General features: G+C 33.9%; 1 protein-coding gene across 1 annotated transcript in view; it reads right to left on the reverse strand.

Moving 5' to 3' along the window:
- Positions 1-22,907, reverse strand: part of LOC115221038 — a 62,842-nt gene that overhangs the window by 26,657 nt on the left and 13,278 nt on the right. Inside the window, exons 3-7 of the mRNA XM_029791253.2 lie at positions 15,207-15,255; positions 13,337-13,395; positions 8,958-9,027; positions 4,447-4,505; positions 81-150 (exon numbers count right to left, since the gene is read on the reverse strand). Of these exons, the coding sequence (XP_029647113.2) occupies positions 81-150; positions 4,447-4,505; positions 8,958-9,027; positions 13,337-13,395; positions 15,207-15,255 (307 nt within the window). The remainder of the gene's footprint in view (positions 1-80; positions 151-4,446; positions 4,506-8,957; positions 9,028-13,336; positions 13,396-15,206; positions 15,256-22,907) is intronic.

Here is a 22,907-nt window from a genome sequence, read left to right on the forward strand (position 1 = left end):
GATGAAATTCCAAAACACTCATTGGTCATAAGTTGTGCAAACAGAAGTAATAGAGAAATAAATGAAAAACATTAAATTACTTGGGATTCTTGGTCACCATAACTGTCTACTTCAGACAATGATTCTAAATTCCTCTCAGAAGATAGTGATCTACAAAAAATGAACCAAGGAGGAAGTTTAAGATTAGTGAAAGTTGTTTGTCATATGGAGTGTAGTTAACATTCTGGACATTTGAACTTCATCTAAAAGTTAAGAAAAGGAGGAAAGTGATATTATTGCATGGGTTGGGAGAAATAAACAATGGAATATTATTGAAAGACTAATATAGGAGGTGATGAGAAGGATGACCAAGAGGGAGTTAAGGTCAGAATGAGTCAGAAGTTAGAGGAATGGTCAGGGTCTGGTGAGCAAAGGCGGAGAGGAAAGCTAAGAACATATGAGGAGAAGGTAGAAAGAGTCAGTGAGGATTATGAATAAATTTATGGAGTAATATCTATGTGTATTTAGACCTGTTATGAAATTAGGAATACATTTCAATAAGTAGCTTTGAACAATTTTATTTCAAAAGAGAGGTCAGCAAATACTCATGTAATTAATATCAAGTCATCAAATTTCTACAATTTTGAAATGGCATTTAATTGGTACAATTTTGATTGTGTTTTGATATATAGCCTTCTGCCATTTATCTCGGTTTTGTGGGATGTGTAGGTGTGTGAGATCTGATGAACTGTAAAAGACAGTATATCTGCTTAATTTAATTCACATCTCTAGAAAAACGTCTGCTCCAATGTATGATTTCTTACATAAAATAAGACCTCAAATTTCAACAATTACCATAAGGTATTTTGTTTGACCGTTTTATAATTCTGCTAATCCACTACATTTTCTTCAAATGTATATTAAGACACAAACAAACGGTAATATTAGAAGAGATAAACTGATAGGCTAAACATTTCTGACTTGACTGTATGTATTTAGTGGAGATACTTAGCGTTTATGGGGCAAATTTCAAAGCTACACTAAATACACGGTGGTAACACACTTTACATTGTTCTTAGTTTGCACGGATTTACTTGAGCATTGCTTTTGTTGGAACCAAAATGTTTTCGCTTTTCCCTTTATATCTACAGGAAACCCCTTTGTAGTTTCCGATTCAATGTTTCCTTTTCCTTACCGTTATAACGTCATTTCATTTCTTCAATACAAAAGGTTCTGACTAATGCTTAAGTAAGAATTAATATCATATATTTATAAATATCTGATAAATATTTTCGAGACTAAATAATAATTTCAAATGTCCAGAAAATTGATTTTTTTAGAACTGAAAGTATATTATCAAATCTAGTTCAAAATGGTTAAAGTCGTCAACAGAAACTATGAAAGAGTGAAGTATAAAAGAAAAAACAGAAACAAGGAAACAATCAGAGTCAGTGAAATTGCTGGATCTCTTGTAACTTTAAAACAAACATCACAACTACATGGTTACATTACATCAACAAAGGAAAATACTTTACTTCATAGAATATAAAATCCAATATCACCATAATACCTATACCAATATATATATATATATATATATATATATATATATATATATATATATATATATATATATATATATGTATATATATATATTGTATTTCGGAATGGTCATTTTGACAGTTTAGCCAATAAAAACACACGCACTATATATTTTGTGTTACTTTGCTTCAGTGTTATTTATTTTTTACATTAAACTTAATCTTATTTCGGTCAGAGTTCTTTCGTCACACAAACGTGACCGCATCAGTGGTCCTTTGCATTCTTCTTTTTTATTTGTGTGTCTCTCCTTACTAACCGTCAGCCATTTTGCTTTTGTATTGTATGTGTCTATGTGTATTCATTTGCGCATGCTTATATCTCTATGTGCGTCCATGTTTAATTAGTGTGTGTGTGTGTGTGAATACCTGTAATATTTGTATCTTCTGTTTATATACGTTCGTGTAATTTGTTTTTGTTTTTGTTTATTCTTATTTTGTTCATGTATTTACATCCACTTATTATTATTATCATTACGTATGCTTGTATGTATGTATGTATGTATGTATGTATAACAACAATACTACTACTACTAATAATAATAATAATGATAATAAAACATTTTAAAACATTTAAAAATTTTAAAAAAATCTTTTAAATTTAAGAAAAAATTATATAGTTATTTATTTCTATTTGTTTATTTATCTGTGTATTTTATCTATTATGTTTTCGGCTTTGTTTATATTGTAACCAGTTTATGGGGATCCTCTACTGTCATATGTTGTGGTGTGTGCTATTGTTCCATTCCAGTTTCCTATTCAGGCTAGGTTTATCTTCTATTATGTGTGTAGCTTCCGTAATTTGTCAGATTGTTGTATCTGTTCTATGCGTGGACAAGATTTTAACTTCTATGTTGTTGATTGATCCCCGTGTTCATTATCGGCATGTTGGTACAGAATCGATGAGCTCTTAGCTTCCTTAAGTTCTCTCCAATGTCCATTTACCCGCTCTACTATGCTTCGTGCCGTTTCCCCTACGTATGTCGTTGTCTTGTTACTGCTCATCCCTCTATACATCTTATACTATAGACTACTTTTATCTTAGCTTGAATATTTTAAGTTTTATAATTATTAATTTTTATCAATATTAAGTATTTACTATTATTCATTTTCATTTTTATTAAATTTCATATTTTAACATTTTTGTATACTTTCTTTTATTATTATCTTTTAGGCGGCGAACTGGCAGAATCGTTAGCGCGTCGCTTCGTTCGGAGTTCAAATTCCACCGAGTCGATTTTGCTTTTCATCCTTTTGAGGGTCGATAAATTAAGTACCAGTAAAAACACTGGAGTCGGTGTAACCGACTAGTCTCTTCCCCACAAACTCGAGACCTTGTACCTACAGTAGAAAGGATTATTATCATCACCTTATTTTACTACTATTACTATTTTTCTTAAATATAAATATTAACACACACACAAATAACAAAGCATATTTCATCTACTTTGTTGGAGTATCTCAACCGATCAGCATGTAACTTCCTTTCGGCTTTCGAAACCGCAACTCCAAATCACCATGCAATAACCTATCACTAGACCAAGGAAATTTTACCTCCGATCAGAAGTGGACTCTCAAGAAAATAAACAGACTGACTCGGTAAGAGAATCATACAACAGGAACGTTTCATGACCATTCCCCACAGGCAAGACAACCAGGCAGAATGTTAAACTTGGTCTCCAGAAAGAATAAGAATAAGAATTATAACGAATCAAAAATTATATTCTTTCACAGAAAAGATTATAGATACACTGATTCCAAAGCAGTCCGTTACAGGCGAAAAACCCTCTACGCGACGGTAAAAGGAATCACATGCAAGATGAAAGAAACTGTAACAAAATCCCTTTTGCTTACTCTCTTCTTTCTTTATTTGTTTCTCTCTTAACTCAGTATGATTGAACTTTTGGCGTTCCACATCTTTTATATACTTCGCCCATCATTTTCTGATATTATTGAATTTTGTGAACATTTAATCATTTAAACATATTGATCCACACTTTTTACATTCTTAACCTATCATTTATGATACTATTGAATTTTGCGAACATTTAATCATTTAAATATGTTTTGTACTTCGCAAACAAAATAGGGCCTTGGGACCGAGGAGAGGAGGTAACGCTTAGAAAATATCTTGAAGGATGGTGAACATAGCGACAGAAAATTTGCGACTGTTCAGCTACGGAACCAGTGTAAGAAGGGAAGAAAAAGGGGTACTGACAGTTGGTCACGCGACAGTAGCAGGCAGAGGAGAAAGACTGCAGGGTGAGAGAACGACAGAGAAAAATAGGGAAGGGATGAAGGGAAAGAAGAAAGGCTGGGAATACAAGAGAGAGAAGGGGTAAGTAGAAAGTCTATAATAAATAAATACACACACACACATATGTGTATATCTATATATATTAAGTATGTAAGTATGTTTTAAAAGTTGTGGGCTAATTACGGAGTGCTCTTAGAGAGCCTATGCGAAAAAATACAGAGTAGAAAAAATTCAAAACGCAAGTCTTAGGAAGTCAAACAGATTCCCGAACGCATAAATGAGAAATTTCAATCGAAGTAGTTGAATGATATATATTTATACACATCAACATAAATCATACATGTACAGGCGTGAAAATGCTCCAAGGTTATAAAGAATGAAATCAAACATACATAGAAATATAGAAGAAATATAAAAATTTATATAAAAATACTTATCAAATTACATATAAATAAATTTACATATAACGAGTTATGCGTGATAAATATAGGAGGTGCAAAATGGATGAGAGATTGGTACATTCTGTAAGGATCAGATATCGAGATATGTAGGTATTTAATGGGTCTTTCGATATGATGAAGAAAGTTTATCTGGAAATGTCTGTCTACTTACAAATCATCAAAAGATGTCGATGTCAAAGGCAATTGAATTTGTGTTTCTGTTGTTTCAGGCTAGAGAATAGAAGAAAAACAACGTTAATTGTTGAAAGAAACGTTTGGGTTAGTATTTCTAGGTATAGAAAACAAGTTTTAAGTAAAATATATGTTTGAAGGAGGAGGTATATAAGTAACAGTAGTAAGCAAGAGGCAAATAATAACCACATCTAAAAGTCTAACAACTACACACGGATATAGACACAGAAAAATCCATTTACAGAAAAAAGATAAACAGTTTTACTTTCAATTTAGTTTTAGAGATGTCAACATGGTTAGCCTCATTGAATTCAAATAAAGATCTGAAATCGTATTTACAACTATTTTATTTTTATGAAGTCCAGTATTTATGATATCAGTGCAGATCCTTTTAATATCTTACTAATTTAGGCATTATTAAATAAAATCTTTAGGAAAATATCCTCAGATGCAATATAAAACACAATTTATTTATATATATATATATATATCAATGAATTATAAAGTTCACATCCTGAAATCATCAAAAGTCTCCCAAAAGCCTAAACTTCAAAGATGGAAAACAGTAAAGACATTGAAGAGTTCTATAAGTTATAATTTTTTTTAAAATTATGATGAATATATAAATATCATTTAAAGTAAGTTTATTTAAGTGTGTACATATTAATTCTACATTTTCCCAATTGAAAAAATTTTATACAATATTTTTAATGAAATTTGTACAACTTTTGCAAGGATTGTGCAGTCTAAACAGGAACTAACTTATCTTTCTCAATTCACCCATGATTGCAGGTGTCTTGCACAAATACTATTCACTTATGAACGTAATCCGAACACTTCCTTGCTACACTAGGGTATTAGTTCCAGTGACAATAACATCTATATTCCCAGAAGATCAACATAGGAATCAACAAAGCGAACCTGACTGGAGTACAGCATATATATATATATATATATATATATCTTTGGTTTGTTAAGAAAACTCTAGTGGTTTTTAACCTTTAAATTCAGATACACATATCTCGGCTCAGACATCGTCTTATTTTTTGAAGCATTTCTCACTCAAGAAGTTGACGAAATGCTTGAAAAAGTGGTAGTCGGTAGGCGACAGGTCTAGTGAGTACGGCGGATGAGGCAGAGTCTTGTAGCCCAATTCATTCAACTTCTGCAGGGTCAGTTGTGCGACGTGCGGCCGAGCGTTGTCGTGGAGAAGAATTGGTCCTTTTCTATTGACCAATGCTGGCTATTGTTGTCGGAGTTTCTTATGCATTCCATCCATTTACTGACAGAACTTCTCCGCCGTAATGGTTTTGGATCCAAAAAGATGTGATGGATGAGACCGGCCGCAGACCACTAAACAGTCACTAAGACCTTCTTTTCGTGCAACTTTGGCTTCGGGAAGTGCCTTAGAGCTTCGTCGATGTCCAACCACTGAGATGAGCGTCGCCGGTCGTCGTAAAGATTCCACTTTTCATCGCAAGTCACAATCCGGTCGAGAAATGTGTTGTTTTTGTTGCGTAAAAGAAGGGAAGACGACACTTCAAAACAGCGTTTTCTTTCTTTTTTGGTTGTCGTTCAATCGTGCGGCACCCATTTCTCGAGTATTTTTGTTTTTCCAATCTCTTTCAAGTGGTTGGAAATCGTCGTTTACGTTACGTCTAATTCAGAAGCAAGCTCTTGAGCAGATGTGTGTGGATTGGTTTTCACTAAGGCTCTTAGTTGATCGTTGTCAACATCCGATGGCTGACCACTACGCTTATCATCTTCAAGATTCTCATCACTGCTACGAAATCTCTTGAACCACCATTGTGCTGTACGTTGATTAGTGGTTCCTGTGGGGCCAAACACATCGTTGATATCGCGAGTTGTTTCAGCACCCTTTCGGCCTAACTTGAACTACAATAATAAAATTATGCGAATTTGCTTTTTGTTCATGTTGTATTCAACGTTCCAGAAAAAATGCCTTAATTATTCAAAAAGAAAAAGAGTAACACGATTAGATAGAGCGAAAAACAGGCTTTAAAATGTTATGTAAAGTCAAAGAAATTTATCGAAAATTAATTTGAAAATACATCATTTCCTAACAACCTAACATGTATATATATATATATATATATATATATATATATATACACACACACGTATATTACGTTCACTTTCCATGTAGCACTGAATCCCGTTTTCTTTGCTGGACCAGTTCTCCTCCCTGCTCTATAATTTGCTGTTGCTGTATTAAGATAACAGCTGTGATCAATCTGCATCTTTACTGAACCAATGCCGAGCGAGAGGCCTTCTCTTAAGGACCCAACCTCATTCTTTTCTGTCACATCCAGACTTTCTACGCGAACTCCTGTCGCATAAACTGAGTTAAGATTTCTTTCCCCACCATCGTCATCACCATTATTTTTCAATGACTGATTGCTTCAAGTAACTTTCTATTGGCTGGTTTTGCTAGGGGTCATCCTTTACAGCGTTTACTTTTTCGCAGAACACCGCCCATGGAATGTGTTGACGTTTCTTTCGTATTTATAATAATTGTTGATGTATAAACGAGAGTCCGCGAAGAAACAGTAATGCGCATTCTCTTCCCGTTTGGCAATTCTTTGCCCCTACATTTTACTCTTTTCTTCCGCTTCAAAGTAAGCACCGCAAAATTCGAGATACGTATTTCCGTCACTATATCCTTGTTGCACATTTGCACAGTCTCAACACCAGCCTTTCCTTTTCAGACTCTGCTGTTTGCGAAAAGTTTTAAATCAGCCATGAAGAGGTGTTTGAGACGAGGTCCATTCTTTCTCAGCTTATAGTGCCCATTGATTTTGCATAGCGCTACAGAAAGTTCAAACCAATATTCTACACGCTATTACTTATAGTTTAATCTAAAACTATTTTCACTCATACACACACACACACACACACACACACACACACACACACACACACACACTAGTTAGAATGTACTCTTGATGCGTAAAAAAATTAACGTATTCCTTCTTAAATATGGTAAATGTGATCAACCTAAGAGACAGAAAGTTGAAGCAGAAAGAAACCACAAGCTAGCAGCATATCTAAGTATTCAGGAAATATTCAGTATGTGAACTAATAAGAGTTTGGGAAGTGAGATGGGGTGGGCACCCGCAGTGACTTAGTATTATAAATAATGACAAGAAGGAAAGCATTGGTATAAGGAAGGAGTTAGAGTCATCAAAAGACCGATAGAAAAGGATGTCAGTAGAATTCTCTTACGAAATTAGAGAGGAGGCGAGGAACAAGACAAAAGTCACATCAGATTACAAAGGCGCAGTATGGCTATAGATAAGGAGTAATGAAGTGCATCATATTTTAGGGATACTAAACCACAGGGAACCAGACGTGACTTGAGATGTGTCATTGGGGAGGTTGGAAGGTGGAGAGTCAACCTATAATATGCGTTTAAACAAATGAGATGGCGGCGTGAATTTCCACCTCGGCATCTGAAACTCGGAGTTTTATCACGGCTACTGAATAATTGTCACATATGATATTTACAGATAAATTCCTCTATTTAAATAATATCAAGGTCTCTTTCATTGTTTTGCAGTTTTACCATTTTTATCAATATATATATATATTGATAAAAATGGTAAAACTGCAAAACAATGAAAGAGACCTAAATGGTAAAACTGTTTGAAATATATATATATATATATATATATATATATTTAATGTCAAACTGTACTCTTTCTTTTTGAATCGAACACCTTCAATTCTCTCTCTCTCTCTCTCTTTATCTCTCTCACTCTCTTTATCTCTCTCTATATATATATATATGTGTGTGTGTGTGTGTGTGTGTGTTTGTGTGTGTGTGGAGGCGCAATGGCCCAGTGGTTAGGGCAGTGGACTCGCGGTCGTAGGATCGCGGTTTCGATTCCAAGATCGGGCATTGTGAGTGTTTATTGAGCGAAAGCACCTATAGCTCCACGAGACTCCGGCAGCAGGTGGTGGCGATTCCTGCTGCACTCTTTCGCCGCAACTTTCTTCTGTTGGTCTGCTCGCTTAGCCAGCGGGGTGGCGTCATTTGAAGGCTAAATCAATGCGAAGCGCATTGTGACCAGCGATGTGTAGCAACATCTGATAGCCTGGTTGGTCACGTGATCACGTGAGAAAAAAAATATATAAGTTCTAATTTACCCTAATTATACAAAAAAGTCAGTAGCTGGTTCAACCATTGCGTAATATAGTAGTTATCACTACTAATAAAGAAAATGTATTTTGCTCTATGATTATGTAAAATAGTAAACTAATCTATCATTACGGGAACGCTGCTTCACATATGTGAAAAATAATAATCAGCTGTATATTGGTATACTGGAAAATGTATTAAGATATTCATAAGCAAAATTTATAAGGTTGCTGTTAATACGGAGTCTTTGATGAAATTCCAAAACACTCATTGGTCATAAGTTGTGCAAACAGAAGTAATAGAGAAATAAATGAAAAACATTAAATTACTTGGGATTCTTGGTCACCATAACTGTCTACTTCAGACAATGATTCTAAATTCCTCTCAGAAGATAGTGATCTACAAAAAATGAACCAAGGAGGAAGTTTAAGATTAGTGAAAGTTGTTTGTCATATGGAGTGTAGTTAACATTCTGGACATTTGAACTTCATCTAAAAGTTAAGAAAAGGAGGAAAGTGATATTATTGCATGGGTTGGGAGAAATAAACAATGGAATATTACTGAAAGACTAATATAGGAGGTGATGAGAAGGATGACCAAGAGGGAGTTAAGGTCAGAATGAGTCAGAGGTTAGAGGAATGGTCAGGGTCTGGTGAACAAAGGCGGAGAGGAAAGCTAAGAACATATGAGGAGACGGTAGATAGATTCAGTGAGGATTATGAATGAATTTATGGAGTAATATCTATGTGTATTTAGACCTGTTGTGAAATTAGGAATATATTTCAATAAGTAGCTTTGAACAATTTTATTTCAAAAGAGAGGTCAGCAAATCTTGACGAAGTGCTCAGACAGTAAAACTCGTCAGTTTGATTTTTATTACAAGCTGCTGAAAATATAGTTCATAGACTTCATTTCACATCAAAAGGTAAGTTTACGCATAAAGTCTGGGGTGTAAATACTCATGTAATTAATATCAAGTCATCAAATTTCTACAATTTTCAAATGGCATTTAACTGGTACAATTTTGATTGTGTTTTGATATATAGCCTTCTGCCATTTATCTCGGTTTTGTGAGATGTGTAGGTGTGTGAGATCTGATGAACTGTAAAAGACAGTAAATCTGCTTAATGTAATTCACATCTCTAGAAAAACTTCGGCATCAATGTATGATTTCTTACATAAAATAAGGCCTCAAATTTCAACAATTACCATAAGGTATTTTGTTTGACCGTTTTATAATTCTGCTAATCCACTACATTTTCTTCAAATGTATATTAAGACACAAACAAACAGTAACATTAGAAGAGATAAACTAATAGGTTAAACATTTCTGAATTGACTGTATGTATTTGGTGGAGATACTTAGCGTGTATGGGGCAAATTTCAAAGCTACACTAAATACACGGTGGTAACACACTTTACATTGTTCTTAGTTTGCACGGATTTACTTGAGCATCGCTTTTGTTGGAACCAAAATGTTTTCGCTTTTCCCTTTATATCTACAGGAAACCCCTTTGTAGTTTCCGACTCAATGTTTCCTTTTCCTTACCGATTTAACGTCATTTCATTTCTTCAATACAAAAGGTTCTGACTAATGCTTAAGTATGAATTAATATCATATATTTATAAATATCTGATAAATATTTTCGAGACTAAATAATAATTTCAAATGTCCAGAAAATTGATTTTTTTTTAACTGAAAATATATTATCAAATCTAGTTCAAAATGGTTAAAGTCGTCAACAGAAACTATGAAAGAGTGAAGTATAAAAGAAAAAACAGAAACAAGGAAACAATCAGAGCCAGTGAAATTGCTGGATCTCTTGTAACTTTAAAACAAACATCACAACTACATGGTTACATTACATCAACAAAGGAAAATACTTTACTTCAAATAGAATATAAAATCCAATATCACCATAATACCTATACCAATATATATATATATATATATATATATATATATATATATATATATATATATATCTTGTTGTATTTCGGAATGGTCATTTTGACAGTTTAGCCAATAAAAACACAGGCACTATATATTTTGTGTTACTTTGCTTCAGTGTTATTTATTTTTTACATTAAACTTAATCTTATTTCGGTTTATATACGTTCGTGTAATTTGTTTTTGTTTTTGTTTATTCTTATTTTGTTCATGTATTTACATCCACTTATTATTATTATCATTACGTATGCTTGTATGTATGTATAACAACAATACTACTACTACTAATAATAATAATAATGATAATAAAACATTTTAAAACATTAAAAAATTTTTTTTTAAATCTTTTAAATTTAAAAAAAAATTATATAGTTATTTATTTCTATTTGTTTATTTATCTGTGTATTTTATTTATTATGTTTTCGGCTTTGTTTATATTATAACCAGTTTATGGGGATCCTCTACTGTCATATGTTGTGGTGTGTGCTATTGTTCCATTCCAGTTTCCTATTCAGGCTAGGTTTATCTTCTATTATGTGTGTAGCTTCCGTAATTTGTCAGATTGTTGCATCTGTTCTATGCGTGGACAAGATTTTAACTTCTATGTTGTTGATTGATCCCCGCGTTCATTATCGGCATGTTGGTACAGAATCGATGAGCTTTTAGCTTCCTTAAGTTCTCTCCAATGTCCATTTACCCGCTCTACTATGCTTCGTGCCGTTTCCCCTACGTATGTCGTTGTCTTGTTACTGCTCATCCCTCTATACATCTTATACTATAGACTACTATTATCTTAGCCTGAATATTTTAAGTTTTATAATTATTAATTTTTATCAATATTAAGTATTTACTATTATTCATTTTCATTTTTATTAAATTTCATATTTTAACAGTTTTGTATACTTTCTTATATTATTATCTTTTAGGCGGCGAACTGGCAGAATCGTTAGCGTTCAAATTCTACCGAGTCGATTTTGCTTTTCATCGTGTTGAGGGTCGATAAATTAAGTACCAGTAAAAACACTGGAGTCGGTGTAACCGACTAGTCTCTTCCCCACAAACTCGAGACCTTGTGCCTACAGTAGAAAGTATTATTATCATCACCTTATTTTACTACTATTACTATTTTTCTTAAATATAAATATTAACACACACACAAATAACAAAGCATATTTCATCTACTTTGTTGGAGTATCTCAACCGATCAGCATGTAACTTCCTTTCGGCTTTCGAAACCGCAACTCCAAATCACCATGCAATAACCTATCACTAGACCAAGGAAATTTTACCTCCGGTCAGAAGTGGACTCTCAAGAAAATAAACAGACTGACTCGGTAAGAGAATCAAACAACAGGAACGTTTCATGACCATTTCCCACAGGCAAGACAACCAGGCAGAATGTCAAACTTGGTCTCCAGAAAGAATAAGAATAAGAATTATAACGAGGGAAGGCTGATCTCCCTTTGCAGGCTGGCAAGGACACCGAGATGGTGTCAGCCCTTCTGGTGACGTCGATGATCGCCTGGGGCTAAATGCATCAGTAACACACCCACCACCCCGCCCTGTCCCTAGCCACATTGAGATGGCTGATCCCCCTTATGTTAAAAATTATATTTTTTCACAGAAAAGATTATAGATACACTGATTCCAAAGCAGTCCGTTACAGGCGAAAAACCCTCTACGCGACGTTAAAAAGAATCACATGCAAGATGAAAGAAACTCTAACAAAATCCCTTTTGCTTACTCTCTTCTTTCTGTATTTGTTTCTCTCTTAACTCAGTATGACTGAACTTTTGGCGATCCACATCTTTTATATACTTCGCCCATCATTTTCTGATATTATTGAATTTTGTGAACATTTAAACTTTAAACATATTGATCCACATTTTTTACATTCTTGACCGATCATTTTTGATACTATTGAATTTTGCGAACATTTAATCATTTAAATATGTTTTCTACTTCGCAAACAAAATAGGGCCTTGGGACCGAGGAGAGGAGGTAACGCTTAGAAAATGTCTTGAAGGATGGTGAACATAGCGACAGAAAATTTGCGACTGTTCAGCTACAGGACCAGTGTAAGAAGGGAAGAAAAGGGGTACTGACAGTTGGTCACGCGACAGCAGCAGGCAGAGGAGAAAGACTGCAGGGTGAGAGAACGACAGAGAAAAATAGGGAAGGGATGAAGGGAAAGAAGAAAGGCTGGGAATACAAGAGAGAGAAGGAGTAAGTAGAAAGTCTATAATAAATAAATACACACACACACATATGTGTATATCTATATATATTAAGTATGTAAGTATGTTTTAAAATGTGTGGGCTAATTACGGAGTGCTCATAGAGAGCCTATGCGAAAAAATACAGAGTAGAGAAAATTTAAAACGCAAGTCTTAGGAAGTCAAACAGATTCCCGAACGCATAAAGGAAAAATTTCAATCGAAGTTGTTGAATCATATATACTTATACACATCAACATAAATCATGCATGTATAGGCGTGAAAATGCCCCAAGGTTATAAAGAATGAAATCAAACATACATAGAAATATAGAAGAAATATAAAAATTTATATAAAAATACTTATCAAATTACATATAAATAAATTTACATATAACGAGTTATGCGTGATAAATATAGGAGGTGCAAAGTGGATGAGAGCTTGGTACATTCTGTAAGGATCAGATATCGAGATATGTAGGTATTTAGTGGGTCTTTCGATATGACAAAGAAAGTTTATCTGGAAATGTCTGTCTACTTACAAATCATCAAAAAATGTCGATGACAAAGACGGTTGAATTTGTGTTTCTGTTGTTTCAGGCTAGAGGAAAGAGGGAAAAACAATGTTAATTGTTGAAAGAAACGTTTGGGTTAGTATTTCTAGGTATAGAAAACAAGTTTTAAGTAAAATATAAGTTTGAAGGAGGAGGTATATAAGTAATAGTAGTAAGCAAGAGGCAAAGAATAACCACATCTAAAAGTCTAACAACTACACACGGATATAGACACAGAAAAATCCATTTACAGAAAAAAGATAAACAGTTTTATTTTCAATTTAGTTTTAGAGATTTCAACATAGTTAGCATCATTGAATTCAAATGAATGTCTGAAATCGTATTTACAACTATTTTATTTTTATGAAGTCCAGTATTTATGATTTCAGTTCAGATCCTTTTAATATCTTACTAATTTAGGCATAATTAAATAAAATCTTTAGGAAAATAATATCATCAGATGCAATATGAAACACAATTTATATATATATATCAATGAATTATAAAGTTCACATCCTGAAATCATCAAAAGACTCCCAAAAACCTAAAATTCAAAGAAGGAAAACAGTAAAAACATTAAATAGTTCTATAAGTTATAAAAAGTTTTTTTTAAATTATGATGAACATATAAATATCATTTAAAGTAAGTTTATTTAAGCGTGTACATATTAATTCTACATTTTCCCAATTGAAGAACGGACATATATTCTTGCGTGAGAAATGCTTAAAAAAATAAAACGATGCCAAATACGCTTTTAACAACTTCATCGCCACCAGAACGCAGGTCATATTGATCCCATGTAATCTCCTCCATGTTCCGAGGTTAACATTCAGTCTCTTCTATAAAGCCAAAAGTCCTGTGATCGGTGAAACACATACACGCACGCACGCGCACACACACACATACACACACACACACACACACACACACACACACACACACACACACACACATACATACGTCCGTGTGCACATATGATTGTGTGTATTATCTATGTATATATATGTATATATACATACATACATACATACATACATACATACATACATACCCATTGACTTGCCACTGGTGCTTATAGTGTCGAATACTTTCGGTATGCAAATTAGGGACTCTTACATAGAGTAACTGCTGCATTTGCTGAGCATATAAACAGTTAGGCTGCTTGCTTCCCTGGAGACTGTCAGAATAATGTAGACGCCTCTGATGAGAACGCAACAAGGGTTGAAAATCAATTAAGGTTGTTCATTATTTTTTTTTCAATCTGTTGAGAAATACCTAAACTTTACCCTGTTTATAATTATACCATATGTTACACACACACACACACACACACACACACACACACACACACACACACACACACATATATATATATATATATATATATATATTTATATGGGGAAATTAGAAACTGGCTCTACTGGTTTGACTTATGATGCGATGATTCTTTCCATCTCTCATAATATGAAATATAGAAGCTGGTTTTTCTAATATCAAAAATTGTCCCCAGTGATATTAAAATGAAAACCACTACACTGACTGTAATAATATAACAAAATGGAAGCCTGCAGTAAATATATAGAATTTAGTAGCTGGATCTACCAAAAAGAGATAAAATAGAGTTCTACCTACTGCAAATATAGTAGATGGCTCTATCAGTCTGAAGAAAAATAGCTTGGTCTACCAGTATAAAAGATAGCAACCAGTCGTGTCAATGTGAGAATATATATGAAATTATTCATAAACAGAATATACAGCGTTCATTTTAAGCAAAACCTTTGATGAAATTCTCAAGAAATCATCCATCACAATTCAGAACAATTCAAGTATATTTTAAGATTTAAAAAAAAAGCTTACTTGTTTGGGTTTCTGACCAGATACCTGAGCCATTTCTTGACGTTCTGGTCTGCAAAATCAATAGATTGTAAAATTCCAGGTCAGTAAAATGAATTGTCATGATGTGCATAAAGATGAATATTTAAGTCTTTATCCTTTGACTATGAACGTCGAATAGAAAATCTGTGTTATTGCATGGAAAGAAATCGAGACAATGGAAAAGAAACTCAGCTTTAAGGAATAAAATGGCAGGTGAAAAGTTATGCACAGAAAGAATGATTCAGCTAGAGATGAAGGTTGAGAGATAAACAAAGATCAAAGGAAGCTAAGAAATTAAGAGAGAATTCAGAAAGAGGCAATTCCTCAAAGAGAAGCAAGTAGAAATATACCGAAAATGGCAGAAAAGGTGGAGAAATTAAACTTAACAGAAGCAATTGATAAACAATAAGAACGGCAGGAATTATACCTTAGAAATTATTCTATTCTCATACACACACACACACAAACACACACACACATACACACACACACAAACACACACATATACACACACATACAAACACACAGACAGACACAGACAGACACACACACACACACACACACACACACACACACACACACACACACACACACACATATATATATATATATATATATATATATATATATATATCACAAAAGAGGTGTTTCCATGCAGCAAAAATAAATGGGCAAATTTGTTGTACCTATATATATATAATTATTAAAAAAAAAGACGGACTAAAAGGACAAGTAAAACAACATCGCGAGGACTTGACACATGCAAATTGTTAATAAGACACTCACAGAATGAAAGAAAGAAAGAAAGGAAGAGTGTTTTACGTTTCGGGCAAAGGTCTTTTTCAGAAATAGGAGATGGCGTAAAATTCAAGCGAAAAGGAAGACAGGGAAAATAAGGCTTGGATGTGGTGAATTTGTGCACTAGTTTCCCACACCCTTATGATATAAAAGCAATCCTCTTCTGGCTAGAAAAATAGCCAGAAGAGATCCCAGGACGCATCAACCACAGCTTCATAATCCCAGCACTGAAATTTAACCTCCAGAACAACTACTTCATGTCCGATACAGTTTACTATCAAGAAAAATGTGGAATTGCAGTGGGTCCTCGTGCTGCCCCACTGATTGCGAATTTTGTAATCTAGAAATTAAAATATACCAATTATCACAGCAAAAATATGGTACCTCAAAGGAATTAGACATACGAGCCTTAAGGGAAGTTAACCGAAATACTACACCAAATCTAAATGTACTCCTATACATCTCCACATATAACTCCAGAAACAATGAGGCATTCAACATCATCATCCAGAATTTACCCATTCGCACTGGGGATAAACAATGAACGAAATTTTGGACTCACACAAAATTATCAAAATTTAACCGCAAGATTATATCCCTTAACAACGGAACCAAAAGTGGAAAATGGGGGTGGCCTAAATGGGGTACATGCTTCCACCTTTTGGAGGGTACAGAATTTCACTTCAAACAAGGTGAAATATTTAAGATAAAGTCACATTTCACTTTGCCTCTGAAAACCAAATCTATGTCATTACTTGCTTAGGTTGCCAAAACCACTATATAGGACAAACACGAAGAACAACGCTTCAAAAACAACAAATCAGTTTCCCAAAGTATAGACAGATACATGTTAGTGAGCACATAGATAGATATGATAGGAATCTTAAACCAAACTTCCTAATTTTCCCTTTTTATCAATGCTCCCAGAACACCTCAGTGCAGTAAAGACTAAATAAAGAGGCAACTTTCAGTAATAAATATCAACCACAACTTAACATGAACACACAACTTAATACAGGACACTACTAACCTTACTAATACAAGTAATCCCACTAATCTTCAAACATCTCATATACCATTCATACTCTATTAATCATATTAATCTAATTGCATCACTTTCAGAACTGCTTACCTCCCTTTCATACAGATACAGATACAGGTACTATTAGACCCAACAGCGTTTGGAAATTGGTGTTGATTCAAAGTTAGTGAACAGCGATGTCGAAACCGGTATGACTTTCTATAATGACTCATGGTAAGGACTTTTATACTTCTTAATTTCCCCTCAAATCATTTAATTGTATATATATATCTTTGTTCTAAGAAAAAGAACCATTACTTTTATGCCTAGTGTGCATTTTCTTTGTTTCTTTTTCCTTTTTCCTTATATATATATATATATATATATATATATATATATATGTATATATATATATATATATATATATATATATATATATTATTATTATTATTATTATTATTATTATTATTATTATTATTGTTATTATTATTTACCTGCTCTTCTCCCACTGTTCTATCCTATTACTCTGTTATTCTCTCCTTCCCTCTTCCTTGCTCACGTGGCTCCCGCGTGACCATCGGACATCTTTCTTATTTTCTCTCCGTTGCAGCTGGAACAAGGAAGACGTGTTCTTGCTTGTGTCATGTCCTAGCTTAATTTACGCGTTCGTCACCACAACCTCGTTTAGGCTTAACAGCCCTTCCTGTTTCTTTTCACTGTCCTGGCTGTGTTACCTATTTTGATCCTCCGCAAAATCTCAAATTCTATTTAATTTGCTTTGCGGGAGCAACTGTTTTATCGAATGCGTATATTGTTGTTTATCATTTGTAGCGTACAGTTTTAGATCAACCTAATACAAGAGTTGGTTGATTGTTTTCCGTAAAAGTTGTATCTATATCTAGTTCTATTTAGCACGTCAGATAAAGGTGTCAGTGCCAAGAAGAAAGAGTGGAAAGATCGTGTCTCCCTGGAATATTACTGTTCTAACGGGGACGGCTCTCTTTCGATTATTGTCGTTACTTTGGTCATAGAATATTATCAAAAGCTTTTCGATAATCGATCCCAGTCATACTTGGACCATTCTTCTCTTGTCGGCTGCCTTCAGTTATGGCTTTATTGACAGGTAGCTGATGCTTTTGCAGCACCCCTTCTTCTGTTTCAGAAACAGGTTGCTATCTTCCAGATGTTTGCCCATTCTCTGCAGTAAAGGTTTTGTAAATTGTAGCGAGACAAGTTATCGGTTTGTAATTTTGTGGGTTTCCCGTTTCAGTGGACTTGGTAATCAGGAAATGTTTCCCTTCCATGGGCCCTTCAAATATTGTCTCCGGTTATTTTAGTATTTCATCAAATTTTCCGGGCATCGTTTTCTGTATTCCTGTTTGATATTTCAACCAGAAATTGGAGACCTTGTAGTGCACGGTTGCCGACCTCTTCAGTTGTTATAGGAGTCCAGAGTTGTAGAGGAGCTGTTTTTGTTACTTTGAAAGACCTTTTCCTAGGTTGTTCCCTCACCGACCATATTTCTTTCCATTGATTTCTATTTTATTTTTGCCAAGTTCTAGGTAGAATCTTTTGAAATTGGAATAGAACTGTTTGTTTTGTTCAAAGAAACGTTGGCGTATCTCATACTGGCGGATTTTTGTACTTTGGCGAGGATATCTTGCTTTAGCTGTTCTTTTATCCCAGGTATACTTTGTTCTAGAATTTTCTATTTCCATAGTATTTTACTTCTGTTCTTGTTGCTTAGTAGTGTTGATTGTCTACTAATTTCCTTAAGGACTGACAGATCCTTTCTTTTATTTTATATCTTTTCTAGATATTCTTTATCCACAGGGTTTTTTTTAGGTGGTAATTCTCCTGTTTGGATGGGTTTGAGAGGGTATCCAGCTTTGATATATTATAGCATTTAACCTGATCATACTGACGTTTGTTTCTGTGGGTATTAGTTCCGTGACGGCCAGTTTCCTATTATTTATTATCAATGTGGCTTTAATATCAATCTTAATTTTGGGGAGCTACAGTCAGTTATCCATACTGAGATCTGAGCCTTTCAATTCTTTGATTATATTCATTTTTAGTGTATCATAATCATTAGTTTCACCTTCACTCTTTTAAGGTTTTAGATTTGTTTCGCTTTCCTTCCTGTTCATATTTTTTGTCTGTGGTGTTCTGATTTCGTGCATATAGCTCATCATTATACATTCATATGGCCTGGGTTTGTTGCCTTTCGTTGTTTTCTTCCTTTTCGTTACGTTTGACTTCGTATCTTACACTCCCAGTGCTTATGATATTATTTGGCATTGCTGTGTGGTCAGTATCTACGATTTCCTAATGTACACTGAATCGCAAAAGAAACGCAATCTTTTTCAAATGTCATTTTATATGCTACATATATTTCAGTGATGTAAGAGTAAATATTCCAAAACATACTGATTTATGGCTGAGACCCAAATTACAGGCAATCTTTAAACTTTCCTGAAACGGGACGCCAAAATGCAGCTGCGTTGAATGTCGTGGTAGCAGTCGCAAACAATTGAAAAGAAAACCGAAATGCACGTGCATCTCGTGGAGGTTATGGCTATAAAAATGAACTTGAACCGCATTCTTGGCATTCTAAATTTCTTCGCCTTTGGAGTAGTTCATTTCGTACGTGAGTGTGGCATTATTGGATTATTATTGTTGGAACTCTTTCGTGCTTTTTTCTTGTTAACGCTACATTTGTTTATGTTCTGCGTTTCGCAGGCTTTTTTCAACATTATTCCTATCTATTATATCAACGTCAATGTCTTTATGTGTGTTCGCGTATTACTTATATATTCAAAAACTGCTGCACCGATCATAATGAAATTTGGAACACAAAATCCAAGTCTAGGGAGAAGAGTAATGCTGTGTGTTTCATACAATTTCATGGACAAAAATTACTGAATGGATCCTTATGATATTTGAAACTTAGATTCAATGCATATGGGCGGGTATAATGCAATATGTGGTTTGAATTTCAGATGGCTTAAAGGGGGAAGAACCCCCATGAAAATTCATAAATTTTCGATGTTGATGAAATTTCAACCATGAGTAATTGACACACATCAAGAAGCATTCTCAAAGATTCCACTTCAAATGAGGATTCTAAGACACCATAATGAGGGCCTTAACTCCCAAATTTTAGTCATTTCTTTTAGGATCCAAAATTAGGTCAAAAGTACTGAATGGATCTTTACGAAATTTGGGAATTATATTCTATGCATAAGGGCTATAACCCCCATGACAATTCATATATTTTTGCTGCTGATGAAATTTTAACCACAGATATTAGATACAAATGAAGTAATATTTATAAAATTTCATCTTCTTGCAAGTTAGAAAGACCCATTAATGGGGACATAATACCCACAATTTAGTCATTTATCTAAGCAAAGACGAATACAGTTGTACTCTTGGAAGCTGTAGGGTCACCCGAGCATAGAAGATGAACAGTATTTGTAATTCAATGGTACAACAGTGTATGAGTTTGCTTTAGCATACACTTAGATTGTGATTTCTGCAATGTGGTGCATAAATTGTCAAGAAAATGGGAAGCATCTTTGCTTCCGCTGATTCAGTTGCAAAGTGTTGAGTAAAGTTATTTGATTGCAGACCTCCTTTCAGTCTTTTTATTATCACTGAGTCACACATAGTCCCCAGATAGTAACATTGATTTCAAGGCATTCCCAGATGAGTGACTGGTTATTCAAAGATATTTATAGATTGTAAATTTATTCTGTCCAGTTACGTACCAGTATAGTGGTCATTTGCAAACTCCAACTTTCATTTCTCCTTAGCCCTCACGTCACACAGTTGTTAATGTTTATTTCAGTTGGGTCACACCCTTCAAATTACTATAGATTCGTAATGCATCTTACGGCTGTAATACTACATTGGAATATTACATTGGGAGTGGTAACGACTGGGGTAGGGTAGCTGACTGCTTATTGTGATGATTCGTATTTTGGTTTCCTGTAGCTTTGCTCTATTTTACAAACCCAGTGAACATATATTTCCTATTTCAAAGAAATTCAAGCAATAGATATAAGACCCAAGTTAAAAAGATTCTCAACAATTCAACTTCTCTGCTTGACATTAAGACACCCCCCACCAATAGGGGCCTTAACTCTCACATTTTAGAGCGCTCCATGACCTCCATTTTTCAGGAGCAAAATCCATTTAACAGGTTCTATAAGACTAGAATTTTGGAATATGCGCATATAAATCAGTAGTATGGGATACATGTGGTACGATTATAATTTTTTTAGGTTGTGTAAAGAGGGAAATAACCCTCATCTGCAATTTTGATGAAATTCGAAACATTACAGAAAATATAACAGAAAAGTCTAATTCTTCAATTGCATGTAACACGGGCAACGTGTATATACACACAAAGATAAATTGATAGATACAACTGAGTGGGCAAACAAAAATATGAGACAGCCTAGTGCTTTTTTTTATGTTGATAAGCCTGGTACTTATTCTATTAGTTTCTTCTTGGGAAACCAGTAAGTTATGGGGATGTAAATAAACGGACAGCAGTTGTGAAGCAGTGATGAGGGCGAAACACAGAAACAAAGTCACACACATACACTTACATATGTACATACATATATAAACGATTGATTTCTGTAAGTTTCTGTCTACGAAATCCATATATATATATATAGGGAGAGTTTACAAAAAACAAAACAAAACAAAGGACGAAGACAGGTGGTGTACAAACAAACAGATGTATTAGCATAACTCTCAGGAATAGAAAAAGTCTTTTACGTTTCGAGCCTACATTCTTCTCCAGAAAGGGATACAGAAAAAACAAGGAGAGAAAAATGTGTGTAGTGGCTAACGATCTATCATATATGAATTTTTTGCGTAATAAGATAAAAAACCAAGGCTGCATAGATATTAGAGCATTTATAGATAGAAGGTCTTACAGCTGTTTCTAGGATATTAATTAATAATACCCTTCGGATAGCATAAATACCACGCTTAAAAACAGAATAAGATCTGGGATCGATTCATTCGACTAAAAATTTCTCAAGTCGGTGCCCCAGTAAGGCCACAGTCTTATGACTGAAATAAGTCAAAGGCAGAAGATAAAAAATATATCATATCAAGATTTCTCAAAAAATGCATTTTGAAATTCCATTTATTATGGTGGCCATTAAATGTGCATTAAATGTGCATTCAAATGGAAAAGATGTTGCAATTATTATATAGCATAACAGATTGTAGAGTGATTTTAACTGTTTTATGGAAAGACCTAAGTTTTTTCACTTACATGGAGGTACTACATTGTGTGTATATTTATGAAAATTAGGCTTCATATGAATTTATTAAGAATTGGTAGATTTTATAACAGAAATGTAGGCATTCTTGCATCGTTCTGTCACAATAAAACACGTCAAATATCATTGAAATGACGTAATATTAAATAGCATTGTAGATAGAAATTCACTGCCAATTAATAAAATCCGTATGTTTTATATTAATTCTTTCACTTGGTGTAGAGACTTCGTAAAACATTAATCTTATTTTGGTTATTAATGTTCTAAATTTTTCTAAGGTGACTAAGTTACCTGAACTTACAGACTGTTGTACTAAATACTTGCCAGATATCATTTCTTAACTGTCGATTCTCTTTCATTTTTCCATCATGGAAAAATACTCAATAACATCGCTTTCCCTTTATATAAATACCAGTAATATGGTGGGGTAAATATAGTTTATTCTTTCTTTTATTATTGTTGAAACTGTTTAAATACTAAAGGATAAAAGCAATACTTAAAATTCTCTAAGGATCAGATATGAAGAGATTTAGAGGTTTAGTGGTGTCTTTAAAT

This window comes from Octopus sinensis, linkage group LG17, assembly GCF_006345805.1.
Source record: "Octopus sinensis linkage group LG17, ASM634580v1, whole genome shotgun sequence".
Taxonomy (NCBI): domain Eukaryota; kingdom Metazoa; phylum Mollusca; class Cephalopoda; order Octopoda; family Octopodidae; genus Octopus; species Octopus sinensis.